At 39.8% G+C, this 17804-nt stretch overlaps 1 protein-coding gene and 1 long non-coding RNA gene across 2 annotated transcripts; both read right to left on the reverse strand.

Annotated features, from left to right (window-relative positions):
- Positions 1-6873: 6873 nt before the first annotated feature.
- LOC131018059 (uncharacterized) lies at positions 6874-7881 on the reverse strand. Its single transcript, XR_009100006.1, has 2 exons — positions 7695-7881; positions 6874-7071 (listed from the first exon to the last, which is right to left on the reverse strand). It is a non-coding gene; the product is annotated as an uncharacterized LOC131018059 (long non-coding RNA).
- A 6697-nt stretch (positions 7882-14578) lies between these two features.
- LOC131005421 (uncharacterized) lies at positions 14579-15826 on the reverse strand. Its single transcript, XM_057932418.1, has 2 exons — positions 15544-15826; positions 14579-15459 (listed from the first exon to the last, which is right to left on the reverse strand). Exons 1-2 carry the CDS (start codon positions 15824-15826, stop codon positions 14579-14581), a joined length of 1164 nt encoding a protein of 387 aa, XP_057788401.1.
- Between the last annotated feature and the right edge of the window lie 1978 nt (positions 15827-17804).

Consider the following 17804-nt stretch of genomic DNA (forward strand, 5'->3'; position numbering starts at 1 on the left):
GGGTCAGTAGTATCAGTCTTGTCTGCATCAGAAGTTCCAGTTTCAGTCGCATGCTTTTCAGCCTCAGTTGTTGGCTGATCAGCAGGGGCTGCGTCCGATGCTTCAGCAATGACAACTTTAGGAGTTGCCTCAGGGATTGGATCAGCAGCTTCAGTAGCAATTCCCTCAGAAGTTCTAGTTCATGTTGGGATAACTTAAACTTGATCAGTGGGGATAGTGGGTATGAATCCCTGGGCTGCAATATTGGCAGTGTTTCCAGCCACTTTCATGGCATCAGCAACGTCAGATTCTTGAGGGCTGGGAGACTTGGTTGGATCATCAGTGAGATCCTCGACATGACCCTCTGGAGAGGATGGAGCTTCGGCTGCCTTTGTCTCCATCTCAAGAGCCTCTTCTCTTGCTTTAGTAAATGAAACTTCCTGTTGAGGTTCAGAAGTTTCAGTTGTTGCTCCAACAGTATCAACATCCTTCTGTAGAGGCTCCTCGTCAGTAGCTTGACTGAAAGGTTCAGTCGTAGGTTGAGCTTTTTGAGATTCAGCCACAGAAACTTCAGTTTCTAGAACGATTTGTCCGGCTGGGACTTGAACAGGTTCAGAGGAAGGCAAGAAATGAGTATCATCAGTAACATCCTTGGAACCTGAGGTACTTGCACCTGCATGAGAGGTTAGTGGAACCTGCATGAAGGCTTGGGACTCAAGATAGTCAAAGACTGCCTTGTCAAAGTTATGTATGACATTCCAAAGCTTGGAGATGTCAAAAATACTATACAGCTCGACCTCTTCAGTGGCCAGCTTGTCAATGAATTCGACGGCATTGAGGTCGTCAATCTGCAGACAAAGAGCTATTTTATAGTAGGTGAAGATGAGAAGGCGGTGGTTGTTGTGATAGACTTCAAGGGTTATATCAAACCCCGGAAGAAGATGGTCAAGATATTCTGTTGCTTGGCTAGAACAGGATTGCGTGAAGGTAGCAACATCCCTGTGTAGTCTTTTAGTGTCGGAAAAGACTGGCACTAAAGAATAGGTAGGTTGAAGGGTCTTTCCTTCAGTAGGAATCTTGATGGAGATTCTACCGGATTTAGGTTTAGGTTTGGTCTTTTTGGGAGTGGTGCGAGGACGGCGAGGAATTTCAGTAGGGATTTCTTCAGTTGGAATGGAGGGCTTGGAATTATCAGTGGGGTGAGGTAAGGAGACTTTATCAGTTGGAGACGATGGAACTTCAGTCTCAACTGATTTTGGAGAAGAGGCGATTCTGCATGAGGCTTTGGAGGTGCCTTTCACCTGTTTAAACAACTAAAAATGATCGGTGACAGGAATTTGCTCAGGCCATAACACAGTGACGTGATTGGTGGCCTCGAGAATGATTTGGGAAATCCTATTCCCTTGTCTGAGCATCTTGGGTGACTTTGACTGGGATCTTTCATTGTAGAGCAGTTCTAGATATGCTCTCTCCCAGTTCAAGGGTCCAGGCTTCATCAGAGCAGCCATGATGTTCTTCTGAGGTTGCGAAGCCTAATCTGGAGATCCAGTGGCACCGATCCAGCACTTCTGAATAATCTTAGCCACGAGCTTGTGACTAAGTTTGTAGAGCGAAAGCTTTAAGGTGCCTTCAGTTGAGGTGTCCTTCTTGAGCATCGCGTCCTTTAGGGTCTCATTTGCCTCCTTGTCTGAGATAGTGGAGGGCAAATGACCAGTGTTCGGTAGGTTGTAGAGCTTACGGACAATTTGAGAGACATTGATCCGCATAGGCTCTTGTTACTTGAAGTCGGGAGAGGTGAAAACGTTGATGTTGCTGACAAAATCACCAGCAGAATCTATGGCGAGTTTCTCATAGAATTGATTGATAGGAGTTTTCATAAAGTAGGGTGCTTCGGCAATGATGAGGGTGAGCCAGCCATGTCTAGCCAGAATCTCGTCGGCATCAGTGTATCCCTTCTGTTGTTGGAACGCGGGGCCATCAAGTGAGTAGTCATATCTCACTTCCTTCTAGCTGCAACTTACAGAGGCCATTTCGTGTATGATCTGAAAAGAGGAGGATTCTCATAGAAAAATGGTTGTGGAAATTAGGGTTAAAGGTAGGGGAGTTCGAAGAAAATGTCTAAGTGTGGAAGCAAACGATTCTTATAGGTTGAAATGATTGGTCGTGGGAGATGAACAGTTTCTAGGGCTTTTGAAAAGACACCGGCGATTGACAGACGTGTTCCTTAAAATAAGGGATTTACACTACTACAAAAGTTTACATACATAACAGTGCATAGATAACGGTTTTTTTCAAAAACCGTTATGTATGAGCGCACTTTTAGGAATAGATAACGGTTTTGCGAAAATCCGTTATCTATGTAGTGTTGTCTAAATGCATAGATAACGGTTTGAACAAATGCGTTATGTTTTTGCGTTATCTATTAGTTGCATACATAACGGCATTACAAAACCGTTGTGCCACCGTTATCTATGACCATCTTTTATAACAGTTATTTATAACGTTAAAGAACCGTTATGTATAAGAGTCATTTACAACGGTTTTTGAACCGTTATGTATGTGTGCCTCTGAAAACTGTTATGTATAATTTTTTTATTTTTTATTTTAAATAATATTATATTATATTATATTGAAAAATAACAAATGAATTGGTAGAATTTTTTTTCCTGCATTTTCTTCATCTACGACTATCTATCTACCGTCTCCTTCTCTCTCGCTCTTCCTTCTCCGGCGCATCTCTCCGTCTGCCATTTCACCCTCATCGCCTCTCTCTATGGCCTCTGATAAAATCCGGCGAGCCGCCGCTTTCAACGGCTCTGTGCTCTCTCTTCCTTCTTTGTCTTCTACAGAACCCCCACCCCCAAATCTAAAACCCTAGGTCTTGGACCTCTGCGCGCCGCCCTCTTCCGCCGACCTCTCTGCGCCGCCTTCTCTCCCCATCAATATCCACGGACACCTCCTTCTGTTCCGTCACATCTTCCCCTCTCCCGTCACCTCTCTCTCTCCCCCACGTCCAAATTTTAAACCCTAGGTCGTCGCCCCCGCATCAGATCCTCCGCCCTGCCTTAGTGTGCGGCTGCGTCGCAAGGAGCTCGTGCTGCTTGCAATCAAGAGATGCTACTACGAGGAAATTCTCTTCGGGCGAGTTTAGGCAATGGGAATAACACTAACTCAAGCAGCAACAACTCTGGCAGCTACTGCAAGGAGCTCGTGCTCGAAGAGAATTTCCTTGCTGCTTGCAATCAAGAGATGCTTGCTCGAGGCACTGAGCTTCTCAAACGAACTCGCAAAGGTAAATCAACCTTCTCTCTCTCTATACATATATATTAGAGTATCTTGAAATTGATTTCGGACATTAATGGTGCAGGCGATCTTCACTGGAAAGTTGTATCTGTTTATATTCACCGGAGTGGGAATGTAAGTTTCGCGTAATTAATTATGATAGCACACAAAGCTTGGTTGAAAAGATAGAATCTGATGTTTGAAATGTGGTTTACTTGTTTCTACAGGTTTGAGTTATATAAATCAAGTTTCTGTGTTTACCATGATTGTACTGAATTTTGATGTCTGCTGCAACTTTCCCCTGCCTGAGATGCTTGGTAATCATCGACTTTCTTTTTCGATTAACTCTACTGCTTGAATGCCTTAAACCAGACATTTAGCTTGATTAAACAGCTACCATTTAGTATTTAGTTTGATTAACTCTGATAGGCATTTAGTCAGGGATTTGATTTGTTTTTGGTCAGGGATTTAGATGTCGATTTGCTAATGTGTGTTGAGTGTGGATGACTGTGGTAAGAGATTCGAACTTTGTTGTCCGAATTTTTACAATTTGTGCTTGTTTGATTTTTAGGTGTGTGGAGATCTGAGATCATTACAAGAGACTGAAGCCGCCTTTATTCTTTCACCGTTTTCTAGGGAAAGGATCATTCTGTGTAAATTGGGAAAAATGTGGAAGGACGTAGGAACTCTAGCCGATTCTTACTATCAAGTGCGACCTGACTGCACTGATGTACCCGAAAGCAAGTTTAGAATCAAGGTTTGCTGTTTGCTTCCTTTTTCTTTGTCTTTTGGTTTCAATCCAATCTGCAAATTTCTTTTTATATTTATTCAGTTTCTTATGAGTTTATGAAGTTCACGGTTGCTTGTTTAAGCTGTTCAATTTAGATTTTTTTTGGGTTTATATGCTAATTCTGGAAATGATAGAAGAACTTTTCGCTCTCTCCTAAACCGAACGATCGGATAATATCTTTGATTTAGAATCTGCCTTTATTTCAATTTCGGACTGATTTGCAGATCTGGAGTTTGTATATGGTAACTCATGGACAGCTGAATTTGTTTTAGGTGGTATTGCATATGTTATGGCATGGAGTGGTTTTATAATGTTGCTTGAGAATTAAGTTAGGATGCATTGGTTTATGCTGTTTAACAGTAGCTAACGAACTTTGTTTTCATCTCAATTTATTTGGTGATGGATTTTAGAGTAATCCTTCAACAGGTTCAACCATTTTGACTAATGATAGTGCTGAATGATGCCTCATGATAATGTTACCCATGTTAAGTGAAATGTGTGAAAGATGTGTGCCTTCTCTTTACAATTTACATCAAACCTTTATTATGTCATGAATGTATTGGGTTGTTAGAGTGCTGAACATGCTTATTGTTGTTGGTTGTTTTTGTTGTTGTTATCAAGAACCATATGAATTATGCACGATACTGGATGAGTAGGAGCTATCTTAAACTGCACGATATTCAGCAAGTAAATTATTAAAACTTTAGCATCAACCACCTTAATATTTCTGTGTTCGAGATTTATGCAAATTTTTCTGAACTAACCAATATTAATCTGAGGCATTTAAATTTGATTTGTATGACTTGAATTAGTTTTTTGATGAAGAGTGTGATTGTCTCCTACTCTCCTATACTTTCTTCTCTTAAGCCATTTGTTCTGGTGATATAGTGTGGTTCATGGGAATATATTGAGCATGTCAAGGATGCAAGGATAGTGGAGTTAATATGCAGCTTCTTACTGTTTCATTTTCACATTTACATTTCCTTTTTACTCCTACTATATTTTCCATGTTTGGTTGTGATTCTCTACTATATTTTACATTTCCTTTTTACTCCTACTATATTTTACATTTCCTTTTTACTCCTAATATGCAAGGATAATGTTTCTCCTTTTAGCTGTTTGGGATTTTGTAGTTCCCATGAGGAAAATGTTAATTTACCAGGAGAGAATGTTTCTAGCCCTATGTTTTGTTTGCTTTCTGTTATGTCTTAGTTTTATTTCTGAATTATCAAAATACCAGAATGTTATACTTATTGTGATTCCTTCCTGGTGAATTTTAAATAAAATTATGGTTTTGAAAGTAATTCTTTATTTTTATTTGACAAATAATAGGGTGTTCACCCATCAATTAGAGGTGAAGTTTGGGAATTCTTATTGGGATGTTACGATCCTAGCAGCACTTTCGAGGAAAGAGAGCAAATACGACAGCGTCGAAGGTACTTTTTTCCTTGACACTTAGAAGAAAATTGGTTTTGGAGAGAGTTATGTATATTGTTGGCTGGCATATTAGATATGAACTCTTGAGATGGGCATATGCTGCTCTCCCCCAGTTTGTCGCGCCTCGATCTGCCGCTCTCTCGTCCGCCTTTCCCAGAAGGAGTCCACCTCCACTTGGTCCTCCGCCTCCGTGGTGGCGCGAAGAAGAAGCCCTCAAGGAAGAGATGGAAGAGAAAAGAAGGGCTCGGGTGCACTTTAAGCTACCTCATACGATTGCCTATCTTGGTGCCTATTTTTTTAGTTTCACTTTAATAATTCTGAAGGTAGCGGTCATTCTTCATTTTTCACTAAATCTCTATTGCAGATTACTTTCATGAGGAAGAAGGATTTCAGGAAAGAGCAACTAGTTCTTGAGGACTTAGTGCTAGAATACATAGTATGATAGATTTTTGTTTTAGCTATAAGATAGTTGGTACTTTCAATTTTGAATCGAATATGCAATGATGATGTATACTTGATACTTGGTTCATTTGGATGGTAATGTATGAATATTTTGGATGATATATAAAATTGTTATTGTTGATTTTATCATTTTGTCGTTTTATAAAAATTGCAAAATTTAAAAATATACTACAATTATAAAAAGTGCAAAAAAACTGTTATAAAAGGTGCAAAAAATCGTTATGTATTCTAATCAAAGATAACGGTTAAAATCGTTATAAAAACTGCAAAAATCGTTATAAAAAGTGCAAAAAATCGTTATAAAAAGTGCAAAAAACCGTTATGTATTATATCAAAGATAACGGTTAAAACCGTTATAAAAAGTGCAAAAAACTGTTAACTATGATAAAAAAAAAAAATTAATACATAACGGAAAAATCTTAATACATAACGGTGAAAAACCGTTATGTATTCTATCAAAGATAACGGTTAAAACCGTTATAAAAAGTGCAAAAAACTGTTAACTATGATAAAAAAAAAAAAAAAAAAAAAAAAAAAATTAATACATAACGGAAAAATCTTAATACATAACGGTGAAAAACCGTTATGTATAACCTTTATAGATAACGGATGCGTACTGTTATGTATGACGCATCGTACCGTTATCTATGCTACTATACATAACGGTTTTGAAACCGTTGTGTATGACGTATAGAATAGATAACACCACTATACACAACGGTTTTTTTGCTCATAGATAACGGATAAAATCCGTTATCTATGAGCGTTTTTCTAGTAGTGTGTCACACCCCAATTCTTGAATGAATAAATATAATCGAGGTGCAACTAATTCATATAAATAAACAAGGAACAACCTTGTAAAAACCCGAAATAGGATAGAAAGTCGGGCTATGCCCCTTTGGATCACAAGTTTTGTTTCATGCTTCTGACAACTGACATTCATTAGCATAAATTTAGTAGTGAAGAGTCTAAGCTCGGTCAAATATATCATTTGAAATTTAACATGAAGATCTTAAGTTGGGAAAAACAAAAGACTGATATGAGTAATTGCTACAGCGGAAGTCTAACATAGGAATTTATCTCTAGCCTCAGCTCCGTCCCGTCAGCACCAGCCAGCCAACCTGAAAACATTTGAAAGTATTTTTGGGCTAAGTACTAATGTACTTAGTGGGCATGCATTTTCTGAAACATTTCATATTTTAATAAAGACAGTTTATCCAATCATACTTGACATGACTTAGAAGGTTTTAAATTGAAAGAAGTACTTCTAAGCATGTTAAAACATTTTCTTTCATTTGTGCGCACATGTCACACTCCCTTTCTGTTACTCGCTGTGATCCCGGACCTCTAGCCACCGACGGATCTCTGTCTCCCGCTGACACTTGCCCTGAGGACGTAACTCAGACAAGTTGAATTGACCTCGGGACGCTACCCAGGCAGGCCTGATATTTCTCATGCTCCGGAACACATCCAGCCGAGCACCCTTATAACGCCTCTGGTTAGAGCCCGATGGAGATCAACCCACCGAGTCAACTAACAAGTGTACACAATTCTCAAACAACGTATTAGATCATAAGAGAACCTCAATTGATTAACTGCGCGAGCCTTAAACAGAGCAGAGTGCACATAAACATTTTATTGGATAAACAGTTTTCATTACATTAAATAAACAATTTGCATTTCATTGAAACATTTAGAGCTTAATAACTCAATCATACTTTGTACATTTGGAAAGTAAGCCCACCTGTCTAGGCAAAGCCTGTCGTTTAACCTTATCTCTGAATCGGAATAGCAGTGCTAATCCTCCTGATGCTCAAAGCCTACAAGAAATCTATTCTCAATAGGTCTCCTTGAATCTAATCTTAAGTCATGGTGTAGTGCTTAACATTCTATGATTCACTTAGCCGGGTTTTCAAAATTTAATAAATAAATAATTGAAAACTAAATTCTTGAGTTAAGGACACCAACAATATCCTTACTCGATTTTCTTAAATAATTGGAATTATAAATAAAACCAATTAAATCATAAATACTTTTATTGCAAAAATAATGCAATTTCATGTCATGCTTAGCATATAATAAGTAATTTACTTAAAATATGCACATAATAATAATAATTTAATATTATTATGAAAACTAGTCTTTGAAAATAATTAATTAAACTAATTAATAGTTCAATTAATTAAAATAGAGCAGCCCAATTAATTAATTAATCAAGACAGCTCAAAGTTTTTTTTTTTTTATAATCTGAGCCCAATTGAAGATCCAAATTAATTAGGGCAAGGCCCAAAACTGTTTAAAAGACTGGCAGCCCATCTCTAGGCCCAAAAATAATTAAAATCGGCCCACTGTTAAAATAAGAAAGCCCAGCTTAATAAACAACTCAATAGCCCAAAGGAAAAAATAACTCTCAGCCCAACATCCAAGGCCCAAACCTAAGCCCAACACCACACTTTTCTTCCTTCCTTTCTTCTCCCATCAGCCGCACACGCCCATACATCATTCTCTCACTCTCCCTCAACTCGTCTCTCTCTCTCTCGACTGTTCTTCCGGCAACAGCCGTCCCATCTCCCTCTACGAACTCCGGCCACCTCTCCCTCGGTTCTGTGACTCAACCCGACGGTACCCCGTGCGCCGCTTCCTTCCTCGGCTGCGGCGAAGATGCCGCTGCTGCCTCCCTCCTTCTCTCACTCTTTCTTCTCCTCCGGCAACGGCCATCTCCGGCGAAGAGCACCCTCTCCGGTCACCCTCACCATCTCCCTCGACTGACCGAGAACCCTAACCTCCGTCTATTCTCCTCTCCTCCGGCGACTGCAGCAGCGACGAGCCGCCGCTCCACCTTTCTCTCTACGCGCCGAACGGACAGCAGTGATGAACCGCCGCCGACCGCCGCTTCCCTCCCTCTCTAGGCCGAACAGTAGCAGCTCCCGGCACCACCGTCGCTCCCTTCCATCTGATCTCTCTCTCTTCGGCTGGTAACAGCCGCCCGTTTCTTCTTCTCTCCCTCAAACGTCCGTGGCCTAGCAACAGCTTCATGCCGACGGCAGCAGCTTCATGCCGCCACCATCGCCGCCCTCTCTACCCTGCTCTCCTTCCGTCTGTGGCCGGACGACAGCGGCAGGGCCGCCGCGCCGTGGCCTCCGTCCACCTCCCGACTCAGTTCACACAGCCACCACACTCGTCTACCCGACTCGACACACCAAAAATCTAGACTTGACAAACATAAACAACGCTCAAGACTCCTCCTTTCTTCATTTCAACAAGAATGTTTCATGAATACATATTTGTATGCTCATGTATGTAAATATCATTTTGTTTCAAAAACTTGATACACGAAACTGAATTTGCTATATGGGGAAATCAGTAGCGTGTGATTCAATTGAATGGCTGGAAATCTTAACATGATATCAATGGGTTGCTCAATCGAAAATGGAAATAAAGCAACGAGTTAAAGTTTGAACCTTTAGAATTTCACTTCAATTTTTGAAATGGTTGGCTGCTGAGTTTGCTTGGTTGCTCTGCTCTTGAACTTTGTTTGGGGTGAAAGAACGAAGAGAGTGTGTGAGATGAAGTGGAAAGCATGATTGAAATTACTAGTGATGAATGAGGTGTGCTTAAGGTATAGTGCAGGGGATTGATGGTGATGTTGGTGGTGGGAGTGGGTGGTGATGTTGATGGAGTAAGTGGGTGTAGGAGTAGGTGGGAGTAATAAAATAAAAATCTTTCGGGTTGTAATATGAAAACGGTAATAATCTTCAGGGTTTGCTAATTAAAAGCTCGTGAAAATACTTGAATGCTAAATTAAATAAATATGCAATGCATATAAATTCAATAACTAAATTTACAAATATTTTTGTAAATCATTTTTGTTGGAATTAAAAATAAATTCTTTTTCTCAATCCGGCGTGAATCATCTTAAATCTAAGTTTAAAATTTTTCTAAACCTAGCTCGAGGAAACGGGGTATTACATAGTGTTACTCAATAAGGCTTTCGTCTGATTAACCAATAAAATTGGAAATACTGAAATTAATTTGGAAAAAGGCGGGTTCATTTAAAGACCTTTTTAAATTCGAAACATTAGCTTGTCCAACAAGGATATTTTAGTTTCAGTTTCTCAACAATATCAGTTAAAAACATTTGTGACTTAAAACATGATTTCGAAAATATGAATGCATATGAATGATTTAACTGAGATAGTCTATATTTAATGCATAACTAAAAGTTACTTATTGGTCGACTGATCATCGTAGTCAGTCGATACCATGTCTTTAGTTGAACTGATGAAATCAGTTCCCCCTTAATTGTTGACTCATCTCTTCAGTTGACACATCATCAGTTTCCTTTGAATGCTTGTATGAATCTTCTCAACTGAAACGTCCTTCTTTTCCACATATTCACGAATGAAGTGATGACGTATAGCGACGTGTTTGCATCTGGTGTAATGTACTGGATTTTGCGAGATTGTAATGGCACTTGAGCTATCATAGTAGATGGAAACTTCCCTTTCTTCGATCCTGGAGTCCTTCAATTGTTGGACTAACCATAATATTTGTGAGCAACAGTATCCAGCAGCAACATATTCAGCTTCAGTTGTAGATGTAGCGACTGAAGTCTGTTTCTTTGAAAACCACAAAATTAAGTTGTTGCCTAAGAATTGACATGTGCCTGAAGTTGACTTGCGATCTATTTTGCATCCTGCAAAATCTGAATTCGAGTATCCAGATAACTTGAAGTTGTCATTGGCCGGATACCATAGGTCTACATTTGGTGTGCCTTTGAGATATCTTAGAATTTGATTTGCTGCATCCATGTGAGCTTTCTTTGGGTATGATTGATATCTCGCACAAACTCCGACTGCAAAGGCTATATCTGGTCGGCTTGCAGTGAGATATAACAGAGATCCTATGATTTCTCTGTACTTTGTCGAAGAGCTAATTCTCTTTCAGTTCCTAGATCCACCTTTCAGTTGGTGTTCATGGGAATCTTCACCGTCTTCATGTGTTGTACTCCAAATTTGTTGATCAGTTCCTTAGCATACTTCGACTGATTGATCAGTATCATTTCTTCAGTTTGCTTTACTTGTAATCCCAGAAAGAAATTCATTTCTCCCATCATCAACATCTGGAATTTGTTTGTCATTATTTCAGCAAACTTCTTGCACATACGTTCGGATTTGGATCCGAAGATAATGTCGTCAACATAGATTTGAACAAGTAGAAGGTCTTCTCCTTCTTTTAGTGTGAACAACGTCCTGTCCACTGATCATTTCTTGAATCCTTGTTCAATTAGGTACTCTGAAAGAGTGTCGTACCAAGCTCTTGGTGCTTGCTTTAGTCCATAAAGCGTCTTCTTCAGTTTGTACACCTTGTCTGGTCCAGCAACCTCAAACCCTGGAGGTTGTTCCACATTTAGTTCATCAATGTGCACTCCATTGAGAAATGCACACTTCACATCCATCTGGTGTACCTTGAATCTCTTATACGCTGCGTAGGCTAGGAATAATCTGACTACTTCCAGTCTGGCAACAGGGCGAAGGTTTCATCATAATCAATACCTTCTTCTTGGATGTACCCCTTTGCGACTAGTCTCGCCTTATTCCTGACTACATTGCCTTTCTCGTCCTTCTTATTCTTGAAAATCTATTTCAGTCCAATGACCTTCGCATCATCTGGACGATCCATTAATTCCCAAACTGAATTCCCGTTGAATTCATTGAGTTCTTCTTGCATTGCTATAACCCATTGGGTAGATCTTAAGGCTTCTTCAACATCTTTGGGTTCAGTTTGCGATAAGAAGCAACTGAAATTTTCATCTTCTTTGATGCAGTTCTGGTTGATATCGTAGACGAGGTTGCACACAGATCTTCGAGTCTTCACACCATCTGATGGTTCTCCAATGATATTATCCTTTGAATGCAGCTCGAACCACTTTCTTTATTTCTTGATCTCTTTTGGTGAAGATGGAGGTTCTCCAGTGAGGATAGGTTGCGGTCCATTATTTGCTGACTGAAGTTCGGTATTGGCTTCAGTTTCTGGTTTAGCAGGGGACTGCTGATCTGTTGGTGAATTGGGCTCCACGTGTGCTTTAGTTTCAACTTCTTTGGTTCTTCAGTAGGTGGAGTTCCCCCTTGACTGATGCCTTTTGTGTTGACTTCAGTTGGACCTTCAGTTACTTGTGTGATCTTCTGATATTGAAGCTCTTTAGTATCTTCATCTCTTCCTGGTCCCCACACTAACACCTCATTTGGTTCGGTGTTGTTCTTTTAAGTACTGGAAACTCCATTGTTCTTAACATTCTCTTCAGTTTTCTATTTCCTGAAATCATCAAGTGACTCATCAAAAATAACATGAGGTGTTTATTCCACAACCATTGTTTGAGAGTTAAACACTCGATTGGCTTTGCTGGATTCTTCAGTACCAGAATATTCAAGGAAAATTCTTGAATCAGCCTTGCTATCAAAAGTGTTTAACTTTCTTTTATTGTTGTTATGAATGAAACACCTATAACCGAAAGCATGAAAATAAGAAACGGTTGGCTTCCTGTTCTTCCATAGCTCGTATGGAGTTTTTCTGTGTCTTTGAGTGAGGAAGGAGCGATTTTGAGTATAACATGTGTTGTTGATGGCTTTAGCCCAAAACTTCAGTGGAAGTTTTTATTCAGCTAGCATCGTCCTTACTGCTTCCTTCAAAGATCTGTTTCTTCTTTCAGCTACTCCGTTTTGCTGAGGAGTTCTTGCTGCAGAGGTCTGATGACTCATCCCTCGTTCCTCGAAGTAATTTCTAATCACTGAATTAAGGAATTCAGTCCCTCTGTCTGATCTGATGCTGATGATATCCATTTGCTTTTCAACGCTTAGTCTCTTCATCAGCTTTGGTAGTTCCTTCAGTGTCTCACTTTTTCTATATAGAAAAATAACTCAAGTATATCGTGAGTAATCATCTACGACTACTAAGGTGTATTTTCTACCGTTATAGCTTCTGGGAGACACTGGACCAAATAGATCCATGTAAAGCAGTTGCAGGATTCGTTATGAGGAGTGTCCTGTCTTTAACTTGAATGAGGCTCTGGTTAGCTTTCCTCGTTGGCATGCTTCACATTCTTGCCTCTTCTGGAAGACTATCGAAGGTAGTCCTTCTACTAGTTGATGCTTGGCAAGTTTGTTGATTATTTTGAAGTTGAGGTGGTTGAGTCTTCGGTGCCATAGCCAGTTGAGTTCTGAGTTGCTCTTGCTTATGAGGCGGGTTTTAGGTGGACTATCTTCCCATTATACGACGTAGAGATTTCCTTGCCTGATTCCTCTCAGCACCACATTTTTCTTGTTGTTCTTCACAATGAATTCATCTTTCTTGATCTTCATTGAGAATCCGCTGTCACAGAATTGACTCACAGATAACAAATTATGTTTTAGTCCAGAAATATAGCTAACATTACTGATACTGGCGTTACCCATATTGAGCACACCATAACTTTTAGTTTCTCCTAAAGAGTTATCTCCCGAATGTAACTTTTGATCCATCTTTTTCTACATATTGAGTTAGATATTCTTTGTAGCCCGTCATGTGCGTAGAACAGCTACTGTCCAAGTACCAGGTGTTTCTTGGAGCTTTCACTTCTTCCTTCTTTTTGTGTTTCCTGGTTTTGCCCTGCAAGGAAGAAGTATTTTAGGTACCCAATCAATGTTTGTGTCCTTGAGCGTTAGTTAGTGTTCCCTTAGAAACCCAGATCTGTTTCAGCACTCGTCATGTCACTGCTCCTTTATTGTTGACTGGTCGTCTGACTGAAGTTGTGACTTCTTCAGTCGGCACATGGGCTCTTCTTGGTTGATCAACTTTCTTCTTTGGAACCTTCTTCTTCTTGTAGTTAGGTCTTGTATAGACTGGAGGTCTTCTCTGATCAGTATTGTATCTCCTCTGAGATACTGAAGTAGCTCTTGACTGATGATGTCTTGACTGGAATTGAGGATCTTCAAACTGATCTTGTCTGAACTGAAACTGATAGGATCCAGACATATGATGTCTTGGTTGATTTTGAGCTCGTCTAGACTGATCGTTGTATTGTCTCCATGGTTGTTGCTCTCTTATGAACTGAATTAGTTTGAGTTGTTGATGATTCTTGTTCTTCCCCCTGGACTGATGAGGAAGATTTTGGTTCTTTGCTCCATTGAATTGAGGTTGTTTTGGTCCAGAAGTTCATTCCCCGAATTTTGATAGAAATCGACTCTGCAGTCTCTCCTGGAGGTTGTGTTGATTGGGTGCCTCATTTAGTCTGCTATAGTTTTGAGGATGAGGAACATTCTTGTGCACCATCATGTTTCTCTTTTGAACTTCTTCTTTGTCATAATCCTTGGATTTTTTCGGCGTGTCGTCGTCAGAAACTTCAGTTACGTCCTGGATCATGATTCATTTTTCTTTTTCAGCGGCGGTCAATTTTCCTCCTATGCTTTCCACCAAAGCTGTTGAATGAAAGTTGTCCATTAGTGGAGACTCCTTCATGTAATTCTTGACCAACTACTCCATTTTGTAGCTGAGTCTCTTGGCTTCGTATGTGGCTTTCTCGTATTCCACTGTTGATTTCTTGAGTTCAGTTTTAGTCTCGTTCAGTTGAGACTGGTGCTTGCTCTTTTCTAACTAAAGGGTGTTGACACTTGTCTTCAGTTGGTTGTTCTCCATGATCAATTCGTCTAGGCAATTCTCATATGGATAGTAGAGCTTGATTGTCTCCTTCTTGGACTGATCCTCACTGATTTCCTTCTCCAATTTTTGATTCTGTGGTAGGAGATTCTCGAACATTGACCTTAGGAGTCGATGATCAGTCATGAGCTGATCATACTCGTCAACTTCGTCGATTGTTGAGCCTTTGGATTCTGAGTTTTCTCCTGTAAACAAGAAGGAGTTATCAGTATTAAGAGTTATAGAGTGAGAATTTACCTCAGGCCCATTCATTCTATTGTCGTAGCTGTTGCAGGAGTTGTCAGCCACGCTTTCAGCATCTTTAGCCATGACGGCCTGGCTCTCATCATCTGAATTGGTGGAATTGTTGGATGTTGATTCAGTTGAAGATCTAGAGTCTTCAGTTTCTCCAGCCACCATTGCCTTCTTCTTTCCGTACTTGCGATCTCTTTTAGCATGAAGTTCTATCCGCTCTGAGTGTGACAGTTCAGGGCAATCAGTTCTGCAATGCTCTTTCTTTCCGTATCCAAAGCATTCCGCATCTTTGAGCTCGGGAGTGGGTGATTTCTTCTCTTCACTCTTGTTGTTGGAGTATCTAGGTTTGAACTCCTTCTCCTTTCCTTTGTAGTTCCTCTTATGGAACTTCTTGTACTTGCGAAACTTTGTTTCCATCTTGTTGAATCTTTCAGTTAGTAGTGCGTATTGACTGAAAAATTCTTCTGGCTTCAGTTTAGACGACTCCTTTGACTGCTTCTTGGTATCCTTCGATGAAGCTTTCAGTGCAGCCCCCTTCGAACCTGATGGAGCGTCTTTATCTGATATTCCGGCCTTCTTTGTCTCTAGATTTCTTCAGATGTCGAATTTGTTGGCTTTTAGATCTGAGAACAGTTGGTCAGTCTCTAGCGTGTTGAATCTGGCCTTACTCTGATGAGCGACAGAATAGATCTGCCAATCGCCTTGTGGAAGAACACGAAGAATCATCAGGTTGATTTCTCGTTGAGTATATTTATCTTTTGAGATAGACTGAACCTCGTTCAGTATTTGATTGAACCTGTACTTCATCTCTTCGACTGATTCATTTTTTATCATTAGGAATGAATCAAACTTTTGACAAGCTATGGATAGCTTGTTCTCCTTAATTTCCTCTGATCCGATGCACAATCTTTCGAGGATATCCCACATCTCCTTGGCAGTACTGCAGTCCATGATCTTGATGACGTGCTTGTCGGGGATAGTGCCGGAGATGATGTTCTTGGCAAGATTATCCAGCTCATCTTGCTTCCTTTATTCAGTGGTGAAGTCGACCTTATTTTTTATCTATACTTCGTCGTAGGGATCCTTGGTGGTGTCAAGGGGAGTCCTCTTGACTATTTCTTTAATGATGGTTGGGTTGTTGGTGATGACTTCCCATATTTTGCAATGTTGAGCTGTGAGGTAGCTCTAGATTCGGAATTTCCATATGTTATAGTTTTTATTACTAAACGCCGGCAGCGATGAAGACCTGCTAAAGTTAGTTTCCATGGTATAGGTAGGAGAAATGACAGCTAAAGAACGCACTTAGCACGTAGAAGAGAGACGTTTTAAAAATCCTCTTTTAAAAAATGATCTAGTTCAATAGAACCGGGTCAAAATAGTTTGTTTTTTAGAACAACCTGCTCTTATACCAATTGTTGGATCCCGGAGGATCACTGAACTGGTGTATGGAGTGGTGGAATACACCAGTGGGCTATTTTTTGAAAATCTTTTGTAAAACTGAAGTGAGTATCGATTGATACTGAAAGGTCTAGACTGAAGTCAACAGTCAAACAATTTTCAGTTTAGAAAGAGGTTTGGACTGATACTGAATCAGTTTCAGTATTTTGATTTCAGTTAGGTACAAGACTTTAACTGATAATCCACGTAAGGTTTCAGTCTAGATTTTAAAATCAGATGAGTGTTATAAATCTTACCGACTATCCAAGGATTTATCAGTTAGACTGATAACACTAGCAGCGGAAATAAAACTTAAGAAATAGCCTTAGTGATAAACACTTAGTTAGTTTATGTTTCTCTTTTCAGTTTATCAGTTTCAGTTGAATAAGAAGTTTGTGCACAAATAAGGAGAATAATAAATACCGAAAGCGGTAAACAACTCAAAATTTTTATGTGGTTCGGAAACAAGTTCCTACGTTCACTCTGGGCTTGTGCTTACGGGTGCACATCAAACCTTAAACTGAAACTAGGTTTCAGTACCAATACTCTGGATTGGACTTCTCGTCTCCTTCTCAGCTCGCAGTTGCAATGACTACACTCGCCTTGCTGGCGGGGGGCTAAGAACTCTCGAGTTCAGACAACAGTCTCAAACTCTCTCTCTCTCAAACTCTATTTTCACTCTTTTGAAAAGGGGTTCGAAATACCAACAGTATTACAGTGAACAGGATCTCTGTAATATAAGACTTAGGCTAGGGATTTTACAAGGAAATTGCCTAAGGGTTTAAGAGAATTTGGGTAATCAGTAAACTGATTTGGACTTTGGATATTCTCTTCTTCGATTCAAACTTTGGATAGCAGTGAATAGGCTGAGTCACAATTTTGGCAGAGGTTCAGCTTGACTGTTTGAATCGGTGAAGATTGAAGATGATCATCGAGCTCTATTTATAGGCAAAGTCTTGAATAGATCCGTTGGTAAGATGGTCTTTAAGAATTCGGCCGTTGTGAGATAGATTTGAACTTTTAGCTGAGGCTTCAATCTTCGAGACTCCTAATTTGTCGAGGAATAAACGTCTCTAGCAGTAGGAGTATGGTGCTTCTGAAAAGTTAGCACGAATTAGGAAAGCTCTGCTCAGAAAGGACGATCTTCATATCTCTGCAATTAATGCGGCTGTACTTGATGTGTATGTGGCTTCCTTTTAACTTAAGACTTCAGTCCGATGAAGAATGTTGACTGATACTTGACTTATGTATCAGTCCGTTATTTCCACGTGGTCAGCATTAGTTATTCAGTCATAACTGAATCTTCAGTGAAATCTTTGTCCTTTAAAAACTTCAGTATTTGTCTTCAGCCTCTTTAGTTGTGATCTTCAGTCAAGCGGTCTTCAGTCCTTCGATCTTCAGTCCGCCAGTATTCAGTCTTCAAAACTTCAGTCTAGCTAGTTAACTGAACTCTAACACTTGAGTTCAAAAAGATCTAGTCTATTGAAAAGAA

This window comes from Salvia miltiorrhiza, chromosome 1 (assembly GCF_028751815.1).
Source record: "Salvia miltiorrhiza cultivar Shanhuang (shh) chromosome 1, IMPLAD_Smil_shh, whole genome shotgun sequence".
In the NCBI taxonomy this organism is placed as follows: Eukaryota; Viridiplantae; Streptophyta; class Magnoliopsida; order Lamiales; family Lamiaceae; genus Salvia; species Salvia miltiorrhiza.